Source organism: Zalophus californianus, chromosome 1, assembly GCF_009762305.2.
Source record: "Zalophus californianus isolate mZalCal1 chromosome 1, mZalCal1.pri.v2, whole genome shotgun sequence".
Taxonomy (NCBI): domain Eukaryota; kingdom Metazoa; phylum Chordata; class Mammalia; order Carnivora; family Otariidae; genus Zalophus; species Zalophus californianus.
This window is the reverse complement of record NC_045595.1, coordinates 62,949,459-62,977,200: the sequence shown is the minus strand read 5'-3', so window position 1 is coordinate 62,977,200 and position 27,742 is coordinate 62,949,459. Positions and strand designations below refer to the sequence as shown.

Here is a 27,742-nt window from a genome sequence, read left to right as displayed (position 1 = left end):
CACTTTGTGTTTACCTTCTACACCCCTCACAAAGACAACCCTATACAGTCTGCATCATACAAAATAGGAAAATCAGGTTCAAAAAGCTTCCCTTATACTCCAGGTCTCAACACAAGAAAATGATAGAACTGGAACCTACTCAATCAGACGGATGGCAAAACCCAACTTGCCCCTAACCTCCATCTGCCCCCACACTTAACCTCTTATCAAAAACCATCCACTCAACTAGTCCCAGATTAATGCCTCAAGCTGTGGAATACCGAGGAGCTGGAAAGGTAGCAGAGGAAGTCCAAACCATACCAGGAGACAGCTCCACTCACTCTTCTTTTCTCTCCCCATAGAGAAATCCCAAATTCCAAGTGCTTCCTCTGAGCAACATTGCTACTGTCCTGCAAAAAGTTTGCAGGTGACTCCAACAAGGCATGTTAAGAAAAGAAGAGAAAAGTTCACTGATCTGCAGTTAAAAAAAGCAAGGGAGTCCGTTTGGACCTTTCGCTTAGAGACAAAGAAGAGGAAAAAGAGAAGGAGGAGGAGGAGAGGGAGGAAGGGGGAGGAGGAGGAAAAGAAGAAAAAGAGGAAGCCAGAGGAGGAGGAGGGCTTCATCCATGTACATACCATTTACAATCTCCACTTGCTCCGTTTTAGAAAACCTAACCAACTAACTGCCCAGTCCATTTTTATTTCACATTTACGCTGACATTTCCCAATTGCAAAAACCATAGGGGGCATATTTACAAATACAACAGTGAAGGAAGGAAAACCTTCCATGTTTGGCCTAACCTACTTCCCACAGCATCTTTAAATATCTCTTTCTTAGAGGAGCAGATATTTCTTGCCACCCTGTACAACAACTGAGAAAGAAAATGCTGACTTCCTTTTGAAAGCATCTAATCTTGGGGCACCTGGGTGGCTCAGTCATTAAGCGTCTGCCTTCGGCTCAGGTTGTGATCCCAGGGTCCTGGGATCGAGCCCCGCATCAGGCTCCCTGCTCCGCAGGAAGCCTGCTTCTCCCTCTCCCACTCCCCCTGCTTGTGTTTCCTCTCTCATTGTGTCTCTCTCTGAGTTTTATTATAATTAAATACATTTATATTATATTATATTATATTATATTATATTATATTATATTATATTATATTATATTATATTATATACCTGGGTCATGTGATTTGTGCCCAGTAAAGGATGTTTGGGAGGTGTTAACAGCAATTGTCTCTGGATGTCTAGGACTATAGATGTCTTGACTTCTTCTATTGGCTTGTCTGTATTTTCAATTCCTGCTATAATGAATATGTATTGCTCCTTTAAAAATATGTTGTAAAGTTATTTTAAAATTAAATGATATGCACACATGAGGCATCTTTGGCATTCTAGCAGCATTCAGAACCCAATCAAGGGCACTTTCTTCAAGGGATGTTTTTGACAACCCAAGTGTCTACAGACTGAGATTCCCACAGTAGGCAGAAACCCTCTTCAGGGTTCTCAGATCATCAAGCCAATAAAGGGCAGTGTCACCTCAATACTCATGGCTTATGCTCCTGCACAGCCAATAACAAGCAAGAGCTTCAGTGGGCAAGGGAGCATCAGGTTGGAACTCAGACGACTTAGGGGCTCCCGTGTCAGTTTTGTAATCAGAATGAAGCCTGACTTTCTGGACAAGAAGTACACACTCCTTCCACATTGTTCCATTTACCTAGTGCTAAATAACAAACTCCTGCAAATTTAGTGACTTAAATAATGGGCATTTTATTATGCTCATGAATGTTATAAGTCAGGAGTTTGAGCAAAACACAGCAGGGATGGCTTGTCTCTGCTCCACAGTGTCCACAGTCTCAGATTTAAATGGCTGAGGACCAACACATCTGGAAGCTTCTTCACTTACATGTCTGGTGCCCAGACCAGAATGGATCAAAGTCTGGACTCTACGTGTGCAACCACACGTGGAAGCACCTACAAGTGTCCTCTCCATATGTCTTGGGCTTCTCACAGCATGGTAACTGTGCTGCACAGGGGAGAGTCACAAGAATGAACATTACAAGAGAACCAAGCAAAATCTGCATGGCCTTTTTTTTTTTAAAGGCTTAAAACGTATTTTAATAAGTTTATGCTGTATTACTGCTCCATTTCTCAGAAAAACTTCAAAGATATCAGGGACAAATCAAACATGGTACACCAATAAAAAAAAATGCACAGCATAACTACTTACGATAGGCAAGGCTAAGAGCTACTGTCCGACCTTCAGCACACAGCAACCCTGTTCCCAAGATTGTACAAGGCCTATCAAGAAAAGCTGTGAACAGCAACATCATAGACACAAAAGGGCAGTTCCTGGGTTGTCCTAACCCAAGAAAAAAGATGGGAGGCAACTTAACACAAGATATTTTTTTAAAGATACACTAAAATGAAAATCTCTAAGAGAAAATGTCTTCCTTAGGACATGAAGGGGTAATATATGGGATATAACAGAACCGTATGTATGTTGTCTGTGACCTCTGTGGATATTTGCCTGAATTCAAACCTGCGAGTGAATGGAACAATGGGGCTAAGGTCATTGGGGGATGCTTGTTTTTGTGGTGTATGTGGCAGCGTCTCTGGGGTTTGGAGGGTATAAGGAGAAACCAAATAGAACAGGATGGACAAAGAATGGAATGATCAAGATTAATGGGGGCTCTAACTGGATCCATTTTGCCATGGTCCCCCCCCCATAGGCCCTCAACAATCACATGAGACTTCAGGAATGCACCATACAAAATCAGTTAAACGATATACCACACAGAACTGATTTGTTAAATATCGGCCCTCCCTTGCCCTCAGCCTCCAGCAAACTCCCTCAGAGTAGTACAGGCAGGGAAGACCTAACTATTGGGAGGACTCCCTAACACTTTTCCAGGGCAGAATTCTGGCTAGTCCAAAAAGGGTCCTTCTTTTAAGGGTTTTTGGGAAACTAGACATTGAAATTTTTATTAGTATCGGCGACGTTTGTTTGGAGCAAATTCAGCTCCAGGAGCTGCATGGTTGAATGCAGGAGGGGTTCCACCAATTGCCCCAATTCCTTCCATTGTAGCAGCTTGGCCAAAGCGTTCAGTTGTTGGTGGGGTCAATCCCAGGGTTCCATCTGGCATCATAGTGGCAAGTCCTGGAGGAGCTGGGGTACCTGCTGGCACTGGAGCAGGGGGCATGGCGCCTCTGTTGTTGATGCCCATAGCACCTCCCATAGCCATCTGGCCCATCCATATCTCCTGTTCTCTCGCATCAGGGAATGTTCCCTTGAATCCTTCCTGCTGTCGCCGCATCATTTCCTCCTGTTGCCGCCGCATCTCTTCCTCACGGCGCCTGCATTCCTCCTGCTGCCTGAGCTCCAGTTGCTTTCGTTTTTGCACTTCTTGGTTGTGCAGCTCTTCCATCCTCCGAAGTTCTTCTTGATGCCTCATCAAATCCTGTCTCATTAGCATGACCTGGTGCTCATGGCGAGCGGCCTCCATCTCCATCTCCAGCTTCTCACGAGCTTCCTTGGTGTTGCGGTCCACTTGGTCCTGCTGCTGCTTCTCCATCTCAGTGAGTGCCTTCCAGCACATGGCATACTCATACTCAAAGGAGCCAGGCTGTGCAAATCTGGGTGGCTGCTCTCACTCCTTGTGAAATTGCTGGTTCTTTATAACCAGCTTCTCTGGAAGTCCCTCTTCATCATCCAACTGGTCCATGGGCTACACAGTCACAGGCCGAGGAAATGTGGTTAGCAGGAAGGAGCCTTCACTGCACCTGTCCAGAGCTTTCCGAGCAGCTGGCTTCCCTGAGAATTCAACAATGCCTTTTCCTGAGGGCCTTCCTCGATCATCCACGATGACTACAGCCCTTTCTACCTGGCCAAACACCGAAAAGGCTTCCTCCAGCAGTTCATTGGAAACATATTGAGGAAGGTTTCAGACTGTAAGGGATGCACTATGGCAGGCAAAGCGCACACACAGCTGCTTTCCACGGAGTGGCATGTTGTCCAGTTCTACTTTGGCAATCTCTGCTAGGGTTCGTGTTTCCAAGCGGATAAAGCCAAAGCCCTTATCCTTATGAATGAAGACTTCGCCTGCCTTCCCATATTTCTCAAATAGTTTCCTCATCTCCTCCTCAGTGATGTTAGGACGAAGATTGCCCACAAAGAGCCGGCTACGTTGGGTGAAGGTCTTCTCTCCTGGTTTCCTAAAATTCTTCAGGTCAATAGTCAAGCCTTTATTTTGGCTGCTGGCTTGTTGCCCATTTGCAGGTATTGGTGGCGGTGGTGGCTGCTGCTGTTGCTTCTGGTGGTGCTGCTGGTGGTGATGCTGATGATGCTTCCTTGGAGTATGGTTTTGCTTCTCCAAGTTAAAGGTTTTATTGCTCTGCATTTTTGCACCCCTCTACTGACTATTCTCTCCTCAGAGTAACGGCGACACTACACGGCCTCTACCGTCCCGAGAAAAGAGCGCATGACCCTGCATGGCCTTTTATGACCTAGCCTTGGGGCTCACATGGTGTCACTTCCATCGTACTATTGGTCAAAATAGGGTGGCTCAGTCATTAAGCGTCTGCCTTCGGCTCAGGTCATGATCCCAGGGTTCTGGGATCAAGGCCCGCATCAGGCTTCCTGCTCCCCAGGAAGCCTGCTTCTCCCTCTCCCACTCCCCTTGCTTCTGTTCCCTCTCTCGCTGTGTCTCTCTCTGTCAAATAAATAAATAAAATCTTAAAAAAAAAACTATTGGTCAAAATAATCACAAGACTATCCAGATTCAAGGGGTAAGGACATGGACTCCACCTCTTGATGGGAAGAGTATCAACAAATTTGTGACCATTTTTCAAAACCCCCACATGAATTTATCAAGTTTCTGTTCTGTGACAGCCACTGGAACTGGAGCTGGAGAGAGGAAAAACAGACACATCACTGTACTGAGAATCAGAAGGGGTAGGTACCTCCCTGCCCTGTCTCACCAAAAACTCATTGTCTCAGTAAGAAATTCCATTTCTCCTTCAGCAAGATGGAAATAGTCATGTTAGTCATGTTAGGTCGAGCCAAATAAAATTACCAATACTCAACCATTTCTGACCTAAAAAATACTTCATTTGGTCCAGCCTAATACTTGACCTAACGTTACATTGAAATGTAAGGCTAATACATGATAAAATATGAAATGTTCCTGGAGGGGAAATATTTAATGCTCCTTAGCTTTTTTAGCTTTCTTGTATGGGATTTTGTAATATTTCTACTAAATTTTAAAAGAAATTGATATTCTCTGCTGGCTCATTTTTTAATTAAATAATTAATGTCTAGTCTATCGCCAGAGTATATGTCCTGTGAATATGGTTCTACTCTAGTACATCCTGGTAAACATCTTTTCTAAAACCTTTTTAGGGTTTCATCTATGGAACTCTAATGATGCTTACTTTTTATTAACAAAATTCTGGATCCTTACCAATTTTATATCATATTTGAATAATGTGTCAAATGTTACACTATGCTAATATGTAGTGTCCTCAGTATTCAACAGGTAACTCTCTCTGGTTACATCATGAAATAATGGTGGTTGTGAAACACCATCTGCACTTAACAATAGATCACATTTTCTACTGTTATAGATATTTAACCACTGAAAAAAGTTGGTATAAGAATATAATAACATATTTATAGTATATATATATATATAGTATATAGTATACTATATTTATGTATAGTATAAATAGAGGTAGGCAAGAAAATATTTCTGGGCAAAACTAAAAAATCAAGAGAGGTAAAACAATAAGCAAATTACTAAAAGGTAATTTTGCTGCAAAATATAACTGCAAAATAATAACACACTCTCTCTTGAATGGCCCTGAAAATTAGGTCTAATGACAAATTGCAAGATTGGGATTTTCCAAATGTGTTTTGAGCAATGGACTATTGAGGTATGTAGCCTCTCAAAGGCAATTTTTCAAAAGGTACAAGTCAGTATCAACATTTGTTTTCATTCTCCTGTAATAGCCCTAGATTAGCCAGATTACTTCACTGGTAAGGTAGCTAGTATTCAAGCCCAAAATAATAAAAGCCTAAATAAAGCCAATTAAAACAGTGCATATGCCAGGATCAGCTATGAAGAAAAAGAAAAAAATCCTGTTTTTGGATCTGAAGACCCAGAACTGAACTAATTGGTAGGGTGACCAACTCATTCCACTTTGCCCAGGACCATCCTCATTTTAAAACTGAAAGTCCCATGCCCCATGAACTCCCTCAATCCCAAGAAAATAGGGCCAGTTCTTCAGCCTACTTACTAGTCAACCTTGAGTGAATCATTTCTCCCTTAAAAATTCAATTTCTCCAACTGCAAAATGATTTTTTTTAAAAAAACCTGATTTGTGTACTTGCTAGGAGAACAAAAGAAACAATGTTTCAAAGCACACTTTTTCATGTCTACAAGCCTTTTGTCACCTGACCCAAGAACATCCCGGCGGCAGCCCAGCCTTCTAGAAATCTTACAGTCTTCGTCAGTAGCCTTTGTTATAAAAATTCCATAAATAATTCCATAAGTGAGAGATGCTGTTGTCCCTCTTTTTCCAAAAGGGCTCTGTGTGCTGCCTAAAGTCAGAAGAACCCAAAAGACCCATATCCCAGGAAAGGTGTCTTGGAGGAGCCCCACATTTAAAAAATGTTTCCAAGGAGGACTTGCTTTGCATTTATTTCTCTTGCCAAACAAGAGTCTCAGTAACCACCCTTCATATTTAGAACTGAATCCCCCTTTCCTCCCACCCCAAACAAAAAAGCAATAGCTGGAGGGGCAGAAGGAAAAAAGTATGAAAGCTCTGTTTTCAGCAAATTTTGAAAATCTTTTCCTTCCAAGAGCTATCAGACACATTTCTTTTTCCCAATGCAAATTAGTAATCGGAGAAAAAAGAAAATGCTTTCAGACTATTACACTAATAAAGAAGACATCAAGCCTCTACAGTCAGAAAGCTGAGCAGAAATAATAATGAAATTTTTCAGTATCGTCTAATTAAAAGTTGCCAAAATTAGCATATGTGCCCCTCTCTGGGCTCAGTAGTGGCTGAGGCCCTCCCTCACTGTCCCCCACCGCACATCCTGCCCTCCCTTCCCACTGTGCCCCTTTTCTTCCTTCACCCGTGTGCTCCCCCATCTCCTACGCCTCTCTCTCTCTCTCTCTCTCTCTCTCTCTCTCTCTCTCTCTCTCTCTCACACACACCTGGAGACAGTAACAATACGCAGCTCCCAGTGATCGGAGAAAATGAAAATCACCTTCCTAGAGGAAGGAAAGTGCATTTGACATCCCCCTTGTTCCAGGACTTGAGAGACTCTGATATAATTACCTCAGAGAGGCTGCAGGCAGATGGCAAGCTCGGCAGCCCCATGTCCTCAGTCAGCAGGACACTGCCGAGATGCTCTCCGTGACATTTTGTTCAAGATGTTTCCAGCACACAAAGCCGAGAGCTGGCAACCAGCAAAGGAGCCTGTGGAGCATTCGTTAGCCTGAAATTATGGCCATCTCACACTTCTGCTCCACAGGGCCATGCCTCCATCGCTCTGCCCGGGCCGCAGGCAGAGATCAGGGACATGATCGATGGCCACGTACCTTATGGAGAAGCTTAAGAGCGAGCATATGGTGGAGGGGGCACAGAGGAGACGTTGGTGAAGAGTGTGCAGTGCCTGACTCTGGCTCTGGCGGGATGTCATTCCCCTCCACTTCTCATCTGTGGGAGCCATCTAAGGAAGTCAGTGCAAGCTACTAACGGCTAGGCAGAAGCTGTGATTATTGTGAAAAGATAATGGAGGACTGAAGACAGTGTGGCCCCACCAACACTCTCCCCCTTGAATTCCCATCTCCTCAACACCCACTTTCCAGGAATTTCTCTGTCAGTGTCTATAGCTATCAGGGTAACATACCAGCTGCTGTAACAAACAGCTCCAAATCTCAGTGGCCTCAGGTAATAGGAGTCCATTTCTCTCCTCTGTGTTTATTTCAGTGTTATGCGGAGGTCAGCTCCCCTTGGTGCCTCTCCTCCCAGAAGATCCAGGCTCCTTCTCTCAAACACATGGCCTCTGAGGGAGAAGTGAGAGCATGGACAATTGCACAAAAGGATTTGCAGTCAGGCCTGGAAGCATCCTTTGAATGTGAGGACACTGGAAATTTGTTGGTCTTGAGGAGAGTAAATGAGGTCAGGCATGAGAAGCCAGAAAACAGTGTGCTAAGTCTTCATGATTAGTGCTTTAAAAAGACAACTAAAACTGCATTAATGTGTCCCTACTAATGAGGAATTTTCAATAATTGAGACAAAACTGAGCTTACTTTTGTCAGCACATCTACTCCTAGATGCAATTAGAGTGTAAATTATGCAGAACAGGGGTGTTGGAATATCTAAGAGAACCTGCCATTTTTAGCCAACCTCAGGATCCCCCCAAGAGGAGATCCTCTAAGCCCAGATCCAAGTCACAGTGTATAATGCTTGCATGTGGGGAAAGTTAAGTTAGATAGAGTGTGGGCTCAGGAATTGCCTTGAAGGGACAGCAAGCTCCTGAAGGGAGAGCTCAACCAGAAGGAAGGAAGGAGGGAGGATGAGCAGAGGCATGGCCCATTGGGCTGACCATTGTCATGGCAGGCATTAGTGAACCATCTGTTTTAGTGACCACAACCAGAGACTTCATTCTCCCCCCACAAGCCACCCCCATGGGTCCCTATCCAGCACTGGGGGGGGGGGGGTAAAGGAAATAAAGGAGTCAGAGCCCTTGGGTGGCAATTGACTGGGGCAGAGGGCAGATTAGATCTGACTTCAGGCATCTCAGAAGCTTGTGTACTAGAAATTAATAAACCTACTTAAAATCTCTTCTAGATATGAATCATATGTTATATATAAATTATATAAAGCAATCTCTTTTAATATCTACACATTCAAGCAACATTAATTAAGCACAAACCAACCATGTGCCACACTCTGTGCCAGGTGCCCGAGTGATTATTCACCTGGTTGCTTCCAAGAGTTCACAGCCTGGGACCTTATTGCAAGCTGCATTGTGTTATATAATTAAAGTAGGAAAATAGGTGCTGCCTCTCATTGCACTAGGAGAATAAAGCTCTATTAATCACTGTGCTGAGAGAGGCAAAGCAAATTTCTCAAGGTCACACAGCTAGGAAATGACAGAGGCAAAATTCACATTGAAAGTAGAATTGAACTTCCTGAAGTCTATTTCATTTTAGACTTGATACTACATCAGACACACATCCCCTGTGGTTAATTTTGCTGCATTTTGTTTTTTGTTTCTAGAGTTTTTCAGTCCAGGTTTACTCCAACACACAGGGCCATAATTTGAAACATCCATTCCCTTTGCCAGAATGTCATGAAAGCTAACAAGATCATGTCTTTCAGTGCTTTGATCATACAGAAGACAAACTCAAGCAGAAGTTCATATTGTTATAGTGATTATAGTGATTATAATTAATATGAGACAACATAATGATAAGAACATGATGTATTTATAATGCCCAATTAGAGTCATTTTATCATTATTTTCTTCCAATGCCTAATGATCATGATCATCATTATTAATAATGATCATAACCACAGGAAGACAATAACAACAATGATGACAAACAGCTCAGTGTTCTCAGAGAAGAGGACTCCTCCAACAGTCTCTTGTCGGTCAGAATGACTTTGTTAGTTATGAAGTGACAGTTTAATTATAAATGACAAGCAGCATTGCTCTACAGAAGGAAGAAAAGGCAACTCAAGCCACCAACACAATACTGGGACCGTGCCTCCCCCTTCTCCACCACAACTGTTATGCAAACATATACTCAGCCATAACTCCGAGGCCAGCCTCCAAGCCAGCACCAAGGTTCATCTGTCAAGAAGCTGTGCAGTAGGAAGGTCCATGTCTGAGGTCCCTGCTCTCCCACTGGGTCTGGTTCCTGGGACCATGAAGAAGGGACTATTCTATTTTCATACAGACTCGTGATGAGACCCAGTTTGGTGGTTAATTTTTAGTTTGGAGGCTCAAGTGTGAACTTGACAGGGCTAAGGGATGTCCAGTATATATGTATATATACACATATATATATGAAATATGTATATTAGATACACATACATACACACACACACATACACATCACTGGTTCTGTTTCTCTGAAGAATACTAATATACCTGGCCTACCTTAGAGACTAAAAGAAGATACTTTAGGTTTAAATCCACATATGCCTGAGATGTGTCCAAATATATTAGGGCCTAGAAAATGCTAGCTAGGGCTTGGACCCCACAATAGAAGTTCACAGCACACTTCAAAAGAGAAAGATGGTGCTTATTTGCTTGGCAGATGCTACATACATTGTCCACTTTGAGCAACGGTAAGGCCATAGTGCTCTAGCTAAAGACCTCCCTAGCATTTGTCACTTCTGAAACATGGACCTTTCTATTCCTGCCCTCCTCCACAGCTGCCCCACTTGTGCTACTGGAAGTCCTTCTCTCCCTCTTTGTTGAACAGCCATCCCTGCCCCTGCTTCTCTCACCAAAGAGGCAAAACTGGTGTGAACATTAAAATAATCACCAGCCTCTAGCTCTCTAATGACACGCTCACCCAAAAGCAGGCTACAGAGAAAGACAGTAAGACCATCTGTGAAAGAAGAAGGGGAACAGAAGGTGGAGAGAGAGAGAAAATGGCAGTCATGTCCAGCAAGAGGAGGAGACCAGCACAAACCCCCAAAGAACTTCTATTCCTGTGGTCCGGAACATAGTAAACACAAAACAGTGACCTTATAAATCCTGGAGGTACACAGACATGAAACAATACATATTCATGGACTCAGAAAAGTGTCATTGAAATTCATTCATTCATTCATTCAACAAATATGCATTGAAAGTACCAGACCCGGGGCTAGACCATGAGTATAAAGCAGTAGACAAGACACACAGTCCAGTCCCAGGAAACTCACAGTCTAGATAAGACAGGCAATAAAAAAACAAGTTATAAATAGTGGCAAGCACTCTAAGGAAAGAGTTTGAAACCCAACCCTGTAGAACAAGCAATCTGAGCATTGACAGTTTAACTAGTCTGGATCCACTGTGCACTGTGATAAACATTTGAACCTCATACTCTGAGTCCAGTGTGGTTGTTTCCAAATAACAAGACTCATAAGTATAATTTTTGGAGCAAATACCAAGTAACGTTCAACATACGAAACCAGCAGTGGTATCAGCCATGGTGAGCACAAAGCTGACTCTAATATCTTGGACTTTGTGGTGAGTTTACCAGTGCTCTCCAGCACCAAAACTTGGGGCAGAACTGGTTTGAAGAAACAGGAAGCTGTCATATTTCCCATTCACCCAAGAATATTCTTAGGCTATGAAGAGGCCAAAAATGTGCAACATGCAACAGTATCATGCAATTTTAACACCTACTGCCCAAATTAATCCCAGAGCTTTGTTGACAATGCAGAAGAGTTGCACGGGTAGAGGCCATAATGGGGAGTAAGCAGACAGTCATAAACAATCCCAGAATTCAGGAGAGGGCTTTATTTTGCCATCAATTTCCCCTTCATGCCACACACAATTCAACTTCTATGAACACCCAAGATGTCCTCTCTAATGTCCCTTCTCCTTCTTGTTTCCATTTCTATCCTCCAGTCCTCTATTCTCACCCCCAGGGTCTTGGGTCTACCCTTGGTAACCACAGGGAAATACATACTGCCATTTGTAAGTGGAGGCTTAAAGCTTTCAGAGTCTTCAAACTGGAGCACCTACAAGTTCTTTCTCATGATAATGTTGACCCCTCCTTCAATATATAACTTGGATGAATTCCTATGTGTCTCTGCCTCTTTGCCGAGTGAGGTGAAAAAGAAACCTACCCTACCACATTTGGTTTTGTGGAGCTAAGATTGTTTTTCAATGAAATTAATCACTAATGGGCCCTTTCACACCTGAGACTATACACTTTCCCATTCCCCAAAGCCTGGGGTAGCTAGAACCCACATACTCTTTAGTTTGCTTCCTAAACAGGCCCTGCCCAGAGCTAAGGCTGTGGCACTCTGAAAATTGTGGACCAGCCATATACCATCCTTATTTTCCTGAGTGTAAAGGTTTAAATCCCAGTTACAGAGAGAAAGTAAACTTAATGGGGACTTGGAAGCCAACATCTATGCCATTCTAAAATCCAAGCTCTAGTCTGAAAGAAACAAACTGTTGAGTTCTTTCAAAAGAAAGAAGGAAGATGTGATAGAAAGACTACAGGAAGCCATGGTCCATCCAACTCACCATTTGCTTTCCACCTCTGGGTCTTTGATCATCAATAGCTCTTCTACCTGTAATCTTCCCATACTCCCCCAATTAAATACCTAGCAATAATTTTAGGCTTAGTTAAAAGGTTGTTTTGTACAGGAAGACTTCCCTTATTTATTTCCTTCATAAACAATAATATTACAATAGTAACATATATTGAGTGTTTACTGTAATGTCAGTACCATGTGTATTTGTTCCCATACAATTCTCAAAACCATATTATCAATATTACTGTTATCTTTATCATTGTCCTTATTTATTATTATCATTGTTGTCATTATTGTTAAGCTCACTTTTCAGATGAAGCCTATGAAGGCTTAATTTTTGTAAAGTCACATAATCAGAAAATCATGGAGCCACAACCTTTTGCTATCCGTTATAACACTTGACCATTTATAATAGCTATTAGAGTAGATGGCTATTGAAATTTCTATAGGACTGTATGCCCTTGACTTTGATTCTGCTCCCCACTCTATTATCATTAATAATACCCCTTCCTGTCCCCATCTTTAAGGAAGCCTGTAATATAGCAAATGCTCAACAAATGTTTTTACTTGAACTGAACTATTTAACAAGAGGCAGGATGCAGATAAAGAGATGGCTACAACCCTAACATAAGCTTAGTCATTACTTTGAAAGCATGGTCTTGGGTGAGTCACACCATTTCAGTTGTTCCACTGAAAAGGCAAAGAAGCCTGGCTAGCTAAACAGGTGGTAATTTCAGGATCAGAAACAAGGCCAACCATACTAGCCATCCATCCCTTTGGAGACATCTTCAAACAGTTAAGAAGGGCCTGGAATGTCATCTAACTGGCTGCAGAAATGTGTATGTGACACCCATGCTGTCGATCCCATTGCACCGCTCTCCCACTAGAAAAGCTAATGTGCATTGCAGAGCTCCAATTCACTTATTTAAGAATAAATTTCTGTATTTGTTTTCTATTGCTAAGCAATAAATTACCACAAACTCAGTGGCTATAAACAACACTCATTTTATTATCTCAGTTTCTGTGGGTCAGGAGTCCATGCATAGCTTAGCTGGATTCTCTGATCAAGGTCTCAGGGTTGAAATCAAGATGTTGACCAGGGCTGTGGTTTCATCTGCGAGCTCAACAAGGGAAGAATCTGCTTCCAGATTCCCTTGGGTTATTGTCAGAAGTCACTTCCTTGAAGCTTTCATGGTGGTTTCTTCAAAGGCAGCTATGGAAAAAGAGAATCTCTGTTGCTTAGAGTCTCTGACTTCAAAGAAGGCCTAAGCTCTATTTTGAGAGGCAATTAGGTCAGGCACACCCACAAAAATCTTCCCTAGGATAAACTCAGTCAATTGATGGGCCTTAATTACCTATGCAAAATCCCTTTATCTTTGCCATATAAAGTAGCACAATCATGGGAGTTATCCCATTAGAAGCAAGACACAAGTTCTGCCCACATTCAAAAGGAAGAAATCATATAAGGCATAACACCAGGAGATCATAAGAGCTATCTTAGAATTTCACTTACTACAACTTGCCTCTATTTTCTCCCAGAACAACTTCTGTTGCCTCAAAATAAAAGAAATCAGGCTCAAGTTTGGGTCAGGCTAATATAACCTTATTTCCCCCAGGAAATTCAATTTCCAAGTTGAGGTGTCTTCTAAATGACTGATTTTATCACCCAGCTACTAATTCTCTCCTATGTTAACCATCAAGACACAAAAATGTTTTGTTTGGAGTCCTTATTTTTTTCTTTGACTTTTCTTTTTAGATGTTCCCATTATTTCTCAATAATGATTTGGGTCATACTCCAGATTTCCTTTCCCTCCTTCCTGTTGTTTCCAACACAATAACAGTAATGACAATGACAGCAGTGGTAATGACAATGTCAGACAGTTCTGACAGAAAGGAATGCCCTCCCCCCAAAGACTTCCACAATTGCACATCTGTCAGGGACTGATGGGAAAACAAACCAAATTAAGTTTAATGTCAAGTTGTATCACCTCCTACTTGTGAACTCTCTCTTTCTTTGTCTCAGAATCTGTTGAACGTGATGGACAGCAGTGAACCTCTGACTAGCATATTTCCCATTGCCATTTCAGGTAAATGAATCTTCCCTCACCAGGATTTGAGATTCCAGTCAGATTCTCAATTCCATCTGGCGAGAGATTCTCATTATTATGCAAATGTCAGTTTTACCTGAAGGCAAGAGCTTTCTTCTTAATATTTAAATTCCATCTCATTTTCATTGATCTCTAAACAACAGCTCATCTTTAAACTTTCCTTGGAGAACTTTTTAGGGATGAAATGTCCCCTGACATTGTTCAGTTCCCTCTTTAAAAAAGATTGACATGATTTGGAGAAAGGTGGATAGGACTATTGGAGAGAGGCAGGGAGGACTATTGCCCCATCTCTGCTTCCAGAACAGGGTTTTTGAGTGGCTTTGGCTGAAATTTGATACAGGGTATCCTTCTACTAGGGCAAGTCACTCAGGGAAAAATCAACTGGCAGAGATAAGACAAAGTCGACACACCATGCAAGCCTCTATTTTAAAGGCACAGGAACCAACAATAGACACCAATTGTCAAGGCAAACAGTCTATATCAGACAAATAAAAGGAACCAAGGGTCTGGCAGCAAATGGACTAAACTCTGGGAATTCAGGCCAGTAGGCTCAGGGACTGGGTTGGGAACTAGAGGCAGGATGATAAATGATGGTTTCCACAGGCTCTGAGACTCGAGTTCAGAGTACATTGCCACATCAGGGTACCAGTTACAAGACTGGGGCCTGATGTGGCAATTTAGTGGCCAAGAGATACCAATCATTCTCTCCACTGATCATTTTCTCCTTTGTCCAAGTCCTCCTTCTCAGAAGGGTTGTAACCTCAGCAAGTATGTCATCAACTTAGCAAACTTTAATTGTACCCATGTGGACACGTGACCAAAGCCAAACCAATCAGATTCTCCAGCAAGAAATGTGGAATTAGAGTTCAGCCACTAGTTGGTCTCCCTCCCTCCCTCCCTCCCTCTATCATCTATCTATCTATCTATCTATCTATCTATCTATCTATCATCTATCTATCCCTTCCTCCCCCTCTCTTCTCTTTCTCCATCTTTACAAGGAAAGTTAATATAGAAGCAGACCAGTGAGTCCATTTTCTAGTCTCTGCCCCCTTCTCCTCTAAGAAAAAATCTGCAGAGTGAAGCAAACACATAGAGAAAAACATGAAGAATGGGAAGGATGACTTCTAAACATTGGTCACAACTCTCCAGTTTATGACCTATTCTAATATTTAAAACCTAGAAGCAGAAACCAGGATGAGGTAAGTAGACAGCTCTCACCATTGCAGAGGATAGCCAGGACACCCAACACCACTTCACCTTCCTCTTTTCTCTTACCAACTGGCTCAGGGGATCATGTCCAGTGCCTCAGAGACATTCAGTGGCTGCTTCCCAAAGTGATTAGTGATAGGTTCCTTCCTTTCTACCTCATCTATAGCTCCTAAGGCATTGCGGTATTTTTGAAAACTGGCCGAAAGACTAAAAGATAACATTTCCTTATCATTTTCTCATTTATTTCCAATACAAAGGTCAGTATTTCAAATTTTTCTTCAGAAGAAAAAAGTGTTTTCAAATGCTTGGGCTATTTGGGACATTTTTGTCAAACAAAATGTCAAATCATCATTTTCTCCTACCATATCACTAAAGGGTATGAACACAGGAAGGAGAAAGATTAGAAATAGGAAGATAAGGAGTAGAGAGGAAGAGGAGAAGCTTCTTACTTTCCATGTGCACTGTTCTTGGTACTTAATGTATAGTATCATTTTAATCCTCTCAACAGCCTCATGAGGTAAAGTACTGAACACCAGAGGGATTATTGTGTAGTGGACAAGCACAGGATCTGGAACCGGATGGCCTAGGTTTGAATCTCAGCCCTGTCATTTATTTAACAAACTTTGCTTCAGTTTCCTCATCTGTAAAGTGGGAATGATGACAATAGGTGAGACTTACATGAGTTAATACATGCAACAATGTCAGAACAGTGCTTCTCATAGAATGGGCACCCTACAACACTTTGACTATCACTATTACTACCATTTTACAAATGAAGTAAACCAAGACACAGAAGAGTTAAATTACTTGCCCAGGATCACATAGCCAGTAAGTGACAGAGTCAGAAGTCCACTATATAGCCATTCTGTTCCATAAATTCCATGTAGTTTTTGCTCTCCCAGTGCTCTATTCTGTATTTTAGGAAAATGAGAGGCCATTAAGCTGCTCAAAAGAAAGAAAAGAAGTATAAAATTAAAGTAAATACAACCACCTGAACTCCTGCCTCATTTTCCCTAGAAGTCACCCCAGTCAAAGAGAATGGGGAAACAGAAACCCAAATTCCACCTTCAACAAACTAGAATAGACTTTTGAAACTCTGAACCATACTAAAAGAGAAGGAGCTGTCAAATCTAGTGAAGAAGTTCACAAGGACATAAGCAGGTACAGACCTTGGACAAAACTGGCAGAGCACAGTTGTCCAAACAAGATGGTGCCTCCAGAGAGAAAAACAATTTCTTATTTGGAGCAACATGAGAGGATCAGTGAGCTGTCAGAGGAAGTTTTCTAGGACCTATTTAGCACCAAGTGTTACACAGGAAAGGAGCTCAATGAGGAAACACACAGACTTTGCAGGAAGAAGACTGCAACTGATATAGATAGAAGATAGACTCTTGATTGCAAGCAACCATGCATTGGTTCTTTGGTCTGGGGATAACTAAGAGCTAAAATGACTTATCCACACTCAGGTGCATACAACCCTGTATCATAAGGTCCTTCCTCTCCCAAACCTATTGGAAAAAATAGATCCATAATTAATTTGTTTTATTCAAAGATAATCTAATAAAAAAGAATCAACACAAATTTATATTAAAAGAACATATAAAAATAAAAAGAAGGCATAAATTTAAAAAAAACGGGAAATGAAACATTGACCAGAAAAAAATACAAAAATTATTGACAAAGAACAGGGGGAGAAAATGACTAATATCACTAAGCATTTAAATTTAAAGTAGAAGAAAACATAGGGGGAAATCTTCATGACATTGAATTTGGCAAATATTTCTTGACTAAGACACTAAATAGTACAGGCAACAAAGGAAAAGTAGAAAGTTGGACTACATCAAAATTTAAAACTTCTGTACATCAAGAAAACAAATCAAAAGACAACCCATGGAATGGGAGAAAATATTTGCAAATCATATATCTGATAAGGTGTTAAATATCCAGAATACATAAAGAACTCCTACAGCCTTTTGAAAATGGAAAAATGGAAAATGGAAAAGAGCCTGAGCTATTGGAGCCCATTTCCTATGAATGAATGGCATAATAGGTGTTAAATAAGTGAATAAGTAAATAACCTCTGGATTATTTAAAAAGAGAGAGAATTCCTATAATTCAACAACAAAAAAACAACTCAATTAAAAAACGGGCAAAAGACTTGAATAGACTTTCTCCAAAGAAGATACACAAATGGGCAATAAACACATGAAAGATCAATGTCACTAATCATAAGGGAAAAGCCACTCAAAAGACAATATTTGCACCCATGAGATAACAATGAGGTAACATTTTACACCCATTAGGATAGCAGCAATTAAAAAAAAAAAAAAAGAAAGTGTTGACAAGGGTGTGAAGAAATTGGAACCTTGTGGTAGGAATGTAAATTGGTGCAGTAGCTGTGGAAAACAATATGGCAGTTCCTCAAAAAATTAAAAATAGAATTACCATATGATCCAGTGATTCAATTTCTGTGTATATACCCAAAAGAAATGAAAGCAGGTTCTCAAAGACATATTTGCACAGCACACCATGTTCATAGCAACATTATTCACAATAGCCAAAAGGTGGAAGGAGCTCAAGTGTCCATCAGTGGATGAATGCGTAAACAAGATGTGCTCTATATGTGCAATGGAACGTTCATCCTTTAAAAGGAAGGAAATTCTGACACAGGCTACAACATGCATGAACCTTGAGGACATTATGTTTTGTGAAATAAGCTAGTTGCAAAAGGACAAAATACTGTATGATTCCACTTAAACGAAGTCCCAAAAGTAATAAAATTCAGAGACAGAATGTAGAACATTAGTTGCCAGAGGCTGGGGAGTTGTTTAAATGGATATAGAGATTCTATTTTGTGAGATGAAAAGAGTTCTGGAGATTGGTTGCACAACAATGTGAGTATACTTAATACTAATGAGCTGTATACTTAGAAATGATTAAAATGTTAAATTTTGTGTTATATGTATTTTACTACAACTAAAAATAATTTCATTTTAAAAGAATTTTTATAATCTTATAAGAAAGATAGCTCAAGGCAGAATTACAAAGTTTCTGCCAAATATATAATAGAAGAGGAAACAAAGCATGCAGTGACAGAGCTCAGGAAACACATGGAAAATCATCACAAATAGTAAATCATTACAAATATGATGTCTATATTGAAAGGGGCACAAAGGAGAAAAGACTTTAGTGCAACACAGAAAGCAACAAGTAGGACAAGATGGCAGAAATGACTAAAACAAACAAAATTTTAGAGGATTCAAGAAAAAAAATGATATGGAAGACATAATGGCAATTCAACACATGTGTAATTGCAATATTTACTCTGATGGAGAGAACCAAGTAACTAGAAACCAAAAAAAGTAAAGATCTACTTTTAGAAACTTTTCCATCAATAAAAGAAAATGAACTTATAGATTGAAAGGGCCCACTGTATCCATGGAGAAAATTGTTACAGAATGGCCCATACCAAGATGTATCCCGGTATAACTGCTGCCCTTAAAAAATAAAAGATACCTTGAGCAACTAGGCCAAAGTTCCAGTCACCTTAGTAAAGAAAAAGTCTGATACTTCAAACTACCCAGCAACACAAAATAAAGAAAGACCATAGGAAAATGCTAATCAAGTCTCAGAGAAAGTGCAACCCAAGAGTGTTCTATCCAGCCTTACTATTGTTTAAGGATAGAGACAACAGGTAGATATTTTTCAAACTTACAAGAACTCAAGGAACAAGTTCCCATGAGCCTCCTGGAGAAACTACTAGAGGTCAGGGTTCAACCAGCCAAGAAAGGACAAGAGAAACTACTATAAAAGGGCTAACAATGAGCATTGATCCATTTTGCTGAAACACTAAGAACTATGGGGACTACATTTAGAAAATAGAATGTATGTGTTATACAACAATGTGGAAATAATATTACTAACAAAAATTGGGAGGAAATGGGGAAAAACAAAGGTGGAAGGTGATATAGGGAGGCTGACTTTGTCATCTTTTCTAGGTTGGGGTCAAAATATACAATTTTGATCTGGTAAGGCAACTAGGAGTAAGATAAATATATTGAAAGGTAGGAATGTGAACCCTAGAAGTTTCATAAAAAAAAGAGAACCAACAAAAACTGGGTATGAGAGGGGGGAAGGATGGCGAGAGAGAGGAGAGATGGAAGCAGAAGTGATTGCAACAAAGCCAACAGGGTCTAAATGAAGAGAAAAGCGAAATTATCAATGAAACACTAGAAGAAATTCAAACAGATCACAAACGTTCCAAATCATCAAAAAGTACACACAGACCACCCCACCACCACACATGCAAGCAAAACTGATTATATAATAAAGGATTATGGAAAAACAAACAAAAATAGGAGGCATGACATCAAATATGATAACAGAAGTAACATGTGACTTCCTTTTTTTTTAAAGATTTATTTATTTTATTTATTTTAGAGAGTGAGAGAGAGCAGGGAGAGAGAGAATCCCAAGCAGACTCCATGCTCAGGGCAGAGCCTGGAAGGCAGCTTAATCTCATGACCTTGAGATCATGACCTGAGCTGAAACCAAGAGTTGAACATTTAACCGACTGAGCCACCCAGGTGACCCTGCAACTTCTTTTTTAAACAATAAATATAAAGTATCTAAAAATCTATTAAAAGACCATATTCTTACATTGGGTCATGAAGCAAAAAACAACTTTGTGTACCCCAGAGACATATCTAAGACAATCTAACTCAGAAAAGTTGAAAATGAAAGGTTGCATAGAGCTATGCAGGCAAGTGCAAACTAGAAGAAAGTAGAGGCTCTGAAACTTACTCTCAGACTGGGTTGAATTCAGGGCAAAATAGTAGTCAATGGGTAATAGGACGAAGCATCAAAAACAAGGAAAAATAAACAGGTGCACATTAATAGGAGACTTTAATCCACTTCTCTCAACCCATGACTTAAAGTGAAAAAAAATATAGGCAGGATATTAAAAAAAAAAAAACCCTAAAGATTTTCACATTAGGAGTTCACATTATTAATTTCACAAATTAATCACATTAGGACTAATTGATAGGCTAAACTCTATACTCTAAAAGATAAAAATGCACACTTTTGCAGGTATTTGATTGGCTCAAACCAAAAGCTTTGAGAACAAATAATCTTTGCAGACTTAGAACAGACTGAGTTAGGTCTGGAAGCTGAAGCAGCCGACATGTGAATCTCCCTTCAGAGTCCCTCATAAAAGAGGAAGAGTGGAAGAATCACTTACAGGGACACGTACCCTCCACCCTTCAGCCTGCTGCTATAGTAGCCTTTTGACCTCATAGACATTACCAGTTCACCTGTAGCCCCGGGCACTCCGGGCAGTGCCCAACTTAATGGGTACACCACAGCCCTTCCCAGATGGTTCCTTCCGCTACTACACCACACCCTCGTGCCTATATGGATTCCGGTCAGAGCCAGACAGGATCCTATAGTCAGTTTGTTGTTTGTTTGCTTGTTTGCTGGCTTGTTTTTTGTAGGGGAAGCACTTATGGGGGATAGACCACAGATTTTAGATTCAGACCACAAGTGTTTAAAGCATAACTCTAACACTTACAAGCTTTGTGAGCTTGAATAAGTCACACAACCTCCTGGACTTCAGTTTCATAAGTCTCCAGGCAAAGAGAGACATCATAAGATGGAGGTACTTCTGAGGGCTGCTGTCTCTCTTGTCCACATGTGGATACAGTGAGAGGCAGCTATCCAAAAGTGGGAGCTCTCACCAGAACCCAACCATGCCAGCACCTTACTCTCAGACTTTCCAGCCTCCAGAACTACGAGAGAAAAGTATCTGTTGTTTAAACCATCCAGTCTCTGCTATTTTGTTACAGCAGCCTGAGCTCTCTCAGGGCTCTCTCATCAGAAACAGCGATCTCTTTAAGAGTCTGCCTGAAAAACAAGTGTTGGTGAGGATGTAGAGAAAGGGGAACCCTCTTACATGGTTGGTGGGAATGCAAGCTGGTACAGCCCCTCTGGAAAATAGTATGGAGGTTCCTCAAGATGTTAAAAATAAAACTACCCTATGACCCAGCAATTGCACTACAAGGTATTTACCCCAAAAATACAGCTGTAGTGAAAAGAAGGGGCACATGCACCCCAATGTTCATAGCAGCAATGTCCACAATAGCCACACTGTGGAAAGAACTGAGGTGTCCTTCAACAGATGAATGGATAAAGAAGATGTGGTCCATATATACAATGGAATATTACTCAGCCATCAGAAAGGATGAGTACTGACCTCTTGCATTGACATGGATGGAACTGGAGGGGATTATGCTAAGTGAAGTAAGTCAAGCAGAGAAAGACAATTACCATATGGTTTCACTCATATGAAGAACATAAGGAATAGCACAAATGACCACAGGGGAAGGGAGGGAAAACTGAAGGGGAAGAAAGCAGAGAGGGAGACGAACCATGAGAGCCTCTGGACTTGGGGAACCAAACTGAGGGTTACAGAAGGGAGGGGGATGGGGTAATGGGGTAACAGAGTGATGGGTATTAAGGAGGGCACATGTCATGATGAGCACTCGGTATTATACACAATTAATGAATCGTTGAACACTACATCAAAAACTAATGATGTACTATATGTTGGCTAACTGAACATAATTTAAAAAAAAAAAAAAGAGTCTGCCTGAAGACTCTCAACATTCCCAGGAACAGTTTATAAGCTGTGTGCCTGGCCACAAACAAGGTTTAGGACAGGTGGGGAACGAACTCCAGGACAGAAGTGGGTATGCTCCTTCTAACTTGGGAGGGTTTCTCCAAAATGGAGGAAGAATAGGCAAACCAATTCCCAAGAAAAGATAAAGTCAGCTGCAAAACTCCAGGGAATTGAAACAAATGCCTAAGTGAATTTATAATGAAAGATACCTGTTCCTAATTCCTGTCCTCAGAGGCAATTTCTTTCCTCCAACTTCCACTTAGGTAAGTTGTTTTCACACACTGACCTTTCAATCCTCATTTCTACCACCACCAACCTCTTTTAAAAATGCTTTTAAGGGGGTCCTTTGCTAATGCCCATATTCCTACATTCAGTTTAATGCAGCTATGTAAGGAAGCCTAAAGCCTGATCACCCATGTTCACAGCTTGGGAGGAAGGCAGGCAGCCTGCTGGCTCAGCCATCTGCTACATCTGGTACCTCTGAATCCCGATCTGGCCTGGCAGCTGATGCCCTGGCTCAGCCCAGCCTGGGCCACTCTCTCTGACCCTCTGGTCCTCAGATTGAGTTCTCATCCTGCTCCTGCAGGCTACGAGGTAGTCCCTCTTCAAAAGTCAATGATGTATAACAGCACCAATATTTCCTTTTTCTTCTCATGGACGCTGGGGATTTCCATCTCTGAAGTGCAGTTCAGAGGGCTTCCTTGCCCTCCAGACTTGATTGCATTCCAGACCACAGGCCAGGGCACCCTGCCAGCCTGTGGTCTGAGGCTCTGAGCCCTCCCTCTGAAGTTCATGGTTTCTCTGTAACCATGACAGCTTTTAGTTTCTTGACTTTCCAAAACACTAGGATGACTTTCTGTAACGGTTCCCGCCACTGAATAATCATCCAACTGGATTGTCAGATGAGTTTCAAAATATCAGTTCCCTTTGTCACATGGCTCTGATTTTCAAACAGTAACAGTAATAACAATAGCAATAATGAAAGCTGATGTTTAAGTGCCAGACAAGTAGCTAAGATGTGCATAGCTCAATGAATCTTCACAGAGAAAATGAGGTTCAGAGAGATTAAGAAGCTTCTCCAAGACCACAAAGGTAGTAAGTAAGAGAGCTGGAATCCTAAACTAAATCTGCCTGGCCCCAAATCTTTAAATATAAATAATAAAATAGTGTAGTTATATAATGTTTAAAAAGAGAGAGAAAGAAAGAAAACTTTTTCCCCCACTCTCCACTAAACCTTCAAAAAAGAATACCACACAAGTTGTGTTTTCCTAAATTTGGGGGCCTCTCTTAATCACTAGGCTAACTGGCCTCTCAGAAATTAATTTCTCAACCCAGCAAGTCAACAGCAAGATATGTGCCCTATTGTTATCATTCTAGAATTAACTGTTTCTATGTCTGAATTCCAAATGAGATTCTGCACACTTCAAGATGAACCCACAGGGTCTGGTTTGTAAAGGCTCTCAATAAGGGGTGTCATCATTGCCATAACTACAAATTCTGCCATGATATCCATGCTAGGACATGGTTCCTGGGACTTTAAGCTTCATGGTCCACTCCCTTGTTCAACCCTTGTTCACTGTTAGGGGTGATCAGGATGCCTCTGACAACAACAACTTAAAAGCTTGATCAAAGAAGTCAGCTTTCACCTCCAACAGCAGTCTGGATGCTTCCTACAACAAGAGACAAAGACAATTTCAGAGGAGGGGAGGAAGGAAAACTCGTATCTGAAGAAGGTCTACTGATGCCAGTGCTTTGCTGGCCCTCCATGTGGGACTGGACCTCATCCACCAGGCTTTATACAGGAAGAACTGATACTAAGTAGAAGATGGGCCACAAGCAGAATTTCAGTGAAAAGTACTGTGATCTGATCGTTTGGTGCTGAGATCATTTCTTCTCCAAGCCACCCTCTGGATCCTATTGGCCACTCCCTTCTTTTCAGACATCAGAGTCCCTGATCTCCAGAGGAGGGAACAGTGGCTGGTGAAGAGACAAAATATCAAGACATGTCAATGCATAAAACAGAATGGGAGGGGATAATTTCAACAGGATCCATAAAGGAGGATTTCCTGAACAAGCCAAATCATTGAACTTTATCTGGGTCCTAGAGACAAGCCTGTGAGGGTTTCTTCTCTTGGCCTATACAGCAAAGGCTTCCTGTAGAACACAGCTGGGAAGATCCACTATCGGAAGACCAGTGTGTTTTGAAACCCATAAGCCTATAATTTAGAAGGGATGTCAGGGCCAACTATCACTACCTCAAGAACTCTGAGACTGCTCAAGAGCTCATAGGCTGAGATGAGAGTTAGCTCACAAGGTCAGAGATGTTTCTAGAGTGAAGGGTCAAAAAGATCTGCTTCCTAAGTGTTACCCCAGAGTCAATATAGAGGGGGGGGAGTGGAAACTGAAATTATTGGTGCTTTGTTCCTTCTTCAAATGGAATTTGCCTTCTTTCAAATCTCTATCAGTTTATAGGCTGACAGATCTAGTCCAACTCCTCATATTAGAAATAAGAAAACTGATCCCCTAAGAAATCACATCACCTCCTCACTACCATAGGCTCAATTCAGCTCTCCATTGAAGCTGGAACCAGGCCTCCTGTTTCCCAATTCCAAGATCCTTCTTCTGCATCACGAATCTCTTAAATAGGAATATCAAAACTCAGAAGGAAGTGGTCACAAACTGCAACCTGCTGAAGTAGAAATTAATCAATCATTTGGAGAGAAGGGCTGTGCAGGGTCCCTAAGCAAAGCCTTGCCTCTCTACCCCAGGCCCATATGTCACTTCCCTTTGCCAGGGCAGCTCCTGGAGTGCTGGGTGTCCTTCTGCTCAGGACACTGAGCAAACTAGGTCAAAAGTAGTATTCAGCAACCTTTCATAAGCTTTGAAGGTCATCTCAATGCTCAGCATTTTTGCATCTTTTCAAATAAGTAGTGAAAATGGAGATTTCTCAATATGGCATAGCTGGGCTGATTTCCCTGGGAGCTGCATTCACACTGCACCATGTATAGCGAGCATATGTTTCTCCTTGTAGTGTGGATGCCAAATTAAGATTACATTAGGGAACAAATTTTCACGAAGAATTAAGGACATCAAGCAATAACTTGTTAGAAAAAATGTACTAGGGAGGAATATGGGCAAACAGAAGTCCTGCTCACAATAGCATCCCACAAACTAGAAGTTTAAGGAGTGCAATTAAGGAGAAAGTGTCTTTAAAACCACTAAGTAATCCTCAAAATGTCTCCAGGTGATCACTTACTTATGGATGGGAAAGTGAAATACTGCACAAATACCAATTCTGCCAAAATCATTTAACATCTATTTAACAGAATCCCCCCAAAATTCTGATGTTATTTTTTGTGGGCAAATTTAATGCCCCCCCAACATGTCTAAATCCTAATCTCAGTACCTATGAATATGTTACCTTACATGGTAAAAGAGACTTTGCAGATGTGACCAAGGGTGAAGATCCTTCAATCGGGAGAAATTATCCTAGATTATCCAGAGCCTGATCTATTCACCTAGGTCTTTAAAATTAGAGAATATTTCTGGCTCCACTCACAGAGAAAAACAGTCAGGGAGATGCATCTCTGTGGCCTTTGAAGACAGAGGCGGGGCCCACCATCCAAGGAACACAGGCAACCCCTAGAAGCTGGAAAGGGCAAGGAAATGAATCATCTCCTAAGAGTCTCCACAAAGGAAACACAGCCCTATTGACACTCTGATATTAATCAGGTGAGACTAGCATCAGACTTCTAACCTGCAGAACTATAAAGTAATTAATCTCCATGGCTTTAAACCATTAAGTTTGTGGTGGTATTTTACAGCAGCAAAAGAAAACCGATATACTATTTTTAAATCTAGCCAAATTATGAAGTTGTAAAATATTATTTAATTGGCCTAATAAAAAAAAGATTCGGCCAAAAATGGGGTGCGGGAGATATTTTAAACGTTCTCAAATTTTAAAAATTGAAAATGAGTGGAGGAGACCATCCTGTCAGGTATTAAAATATATCTGGCACCATAAAAAAAAAAAATATGAAACCAAATAAAGGCTCCAGAAATAGACTCTATCATATTAAATGTTTTTACACTCTCAGACTTTCTCTATACAATAGAGAAAGAAAAACATACTTGAGAAATAGTTTGGAGATATCTGATTAGCAAATTTAAAACAAAATTAGTTTATATCCTCAACTTATATCATAAATCAAAATAAAATCTGCATCACTAAAAAAGTAAATATTTTGAAATCGTATAAAATATGGCAAAGAATAAAATGAAATATACTGAAATATATGCAGGAATTAAAACTTTCTAAGCTTTCATTGACAGGAAACATTCAGATTTTGCTATTAAAGATTTATTTTGTAACTTCTAAAATAATATAATGAAACAAGAGAAAAAGGATTAAAGTGTCTTTAAAAGAAGATAAAGAGTTACTGTTATATAAGATGCACAATGATCATATGTAAATAAGATGCCCAATAGATGAATAAGCAAAGAATATGATCTGATCATCTATGCAGGAGGAATTGAAATTAGTAAACAAACATGTGAAAATGCTCCACCTTGCTATGATCAAAGACAAACAAATTAAAATATTAAGTACATTTTACATCTATTATATTATCAGAAATAATAACAATACTCAAGGCTAACTAGGTTCTGATGAGGTTAGCACATTTATACACTGTTGATTGCAATTTAAAAAGATTCTGTCTATAACATAATTTAAGTATATATATCAAAAGCCATAAAATATTAATTTCCCTTAATCCAGTCATTTCCATCACTAGGAATTTATCCTAAGGAAGTAACCCAGAGAGAGAAATATTTGTGTAGGATGATATTTATTTACTATAGTAAAAAATCTCAGGATAATAGAAAAGAATAGTTAAGTGAACTTATACTTCATGGAACATTGGATGTTGAGGTGACAAGTAAGAAGATTACATAACAACATGGAAAGGTTAACACAAAGTGTTGAATTAAAGCTGAAAAAAATATTAAGGTTGAACCATATCAATTATCATTTTCATAAGAAAACTGTAAAATATTGAAAATTCCACATGGTTCAACCTAATATATCTGTCATGGACAGATAAGTAAAAATAATACTTTCTAGGGATGAGACCTATGAGGAAACACAAAAAGAAAAATAGTTGAAGGGATGGCAGTTTCAAGGACTAACTTTTTAGCCTGTTATTATTTGAAAATCAGTTTTAATGTTAAGACATTTAAGACATGATTGCTCTATAGATGGAGATATCTCACAAAATAAAAGATATAATTTCAGTATATCTTCCATTTCAAATTCTTTGAGTCACCATACAAGAATCAATGAATTGAGTTTTCAACTAAGGTAAGAATTTGTTTTGAACAGACCTAGTCAAAAAAATGTCAACATTAGTAATAAGGCAACAGAGCAGAACATCACATTTTAAAGTCAAATCCCATTTATTACCTATAAGACATTGGAAAAATT

The 27,742-nt window shown here is 40.5% G+C and overlaps 2 protein-coding genes across 2 annotated transcripts; both read right to left on the bottom strand.

Annotated features, from left to right (window-relative positions):
* Window positions 1-2,933: 2,933 nt before the first annotated feature.
* LOC118357329 (non-POU domain-containing octamer-binding protein-like) lies at window positions 2,934-3,755 on the bottom strand. The gene has a single exon (XM_035729168.1). The coding sequence runs from the start codon at window positions 3,570-3,572 to the stop codon at window positions 2,961-2,963; it is 612 nt and encodes a 203-aa protein (XP_035585061.1). The 5' UTR covers window positions 3,573-3,755; the 3' UTR covers window positions 2,934-2,960.
* Window positions 2,935-4,454, bottom strand: LOC113912195 (non-POU domain-containing octamer-binding protein-like). The gene has a single exon (XM_035729169.1). It carries the CDS (start codon window positions 4,371-4,373, stop codon window positions 3,918-3,920), a length of 456 nt encoding a protein of 151 aa, XP_035585062.1. The 5' UTR covers window positions 4,374-4,454; the 3' UTR covers window positions 2,935-3,917.
* Between the last annotated feature and the right edge of the window lie 23,288 nt (window positions 4,455-27,742).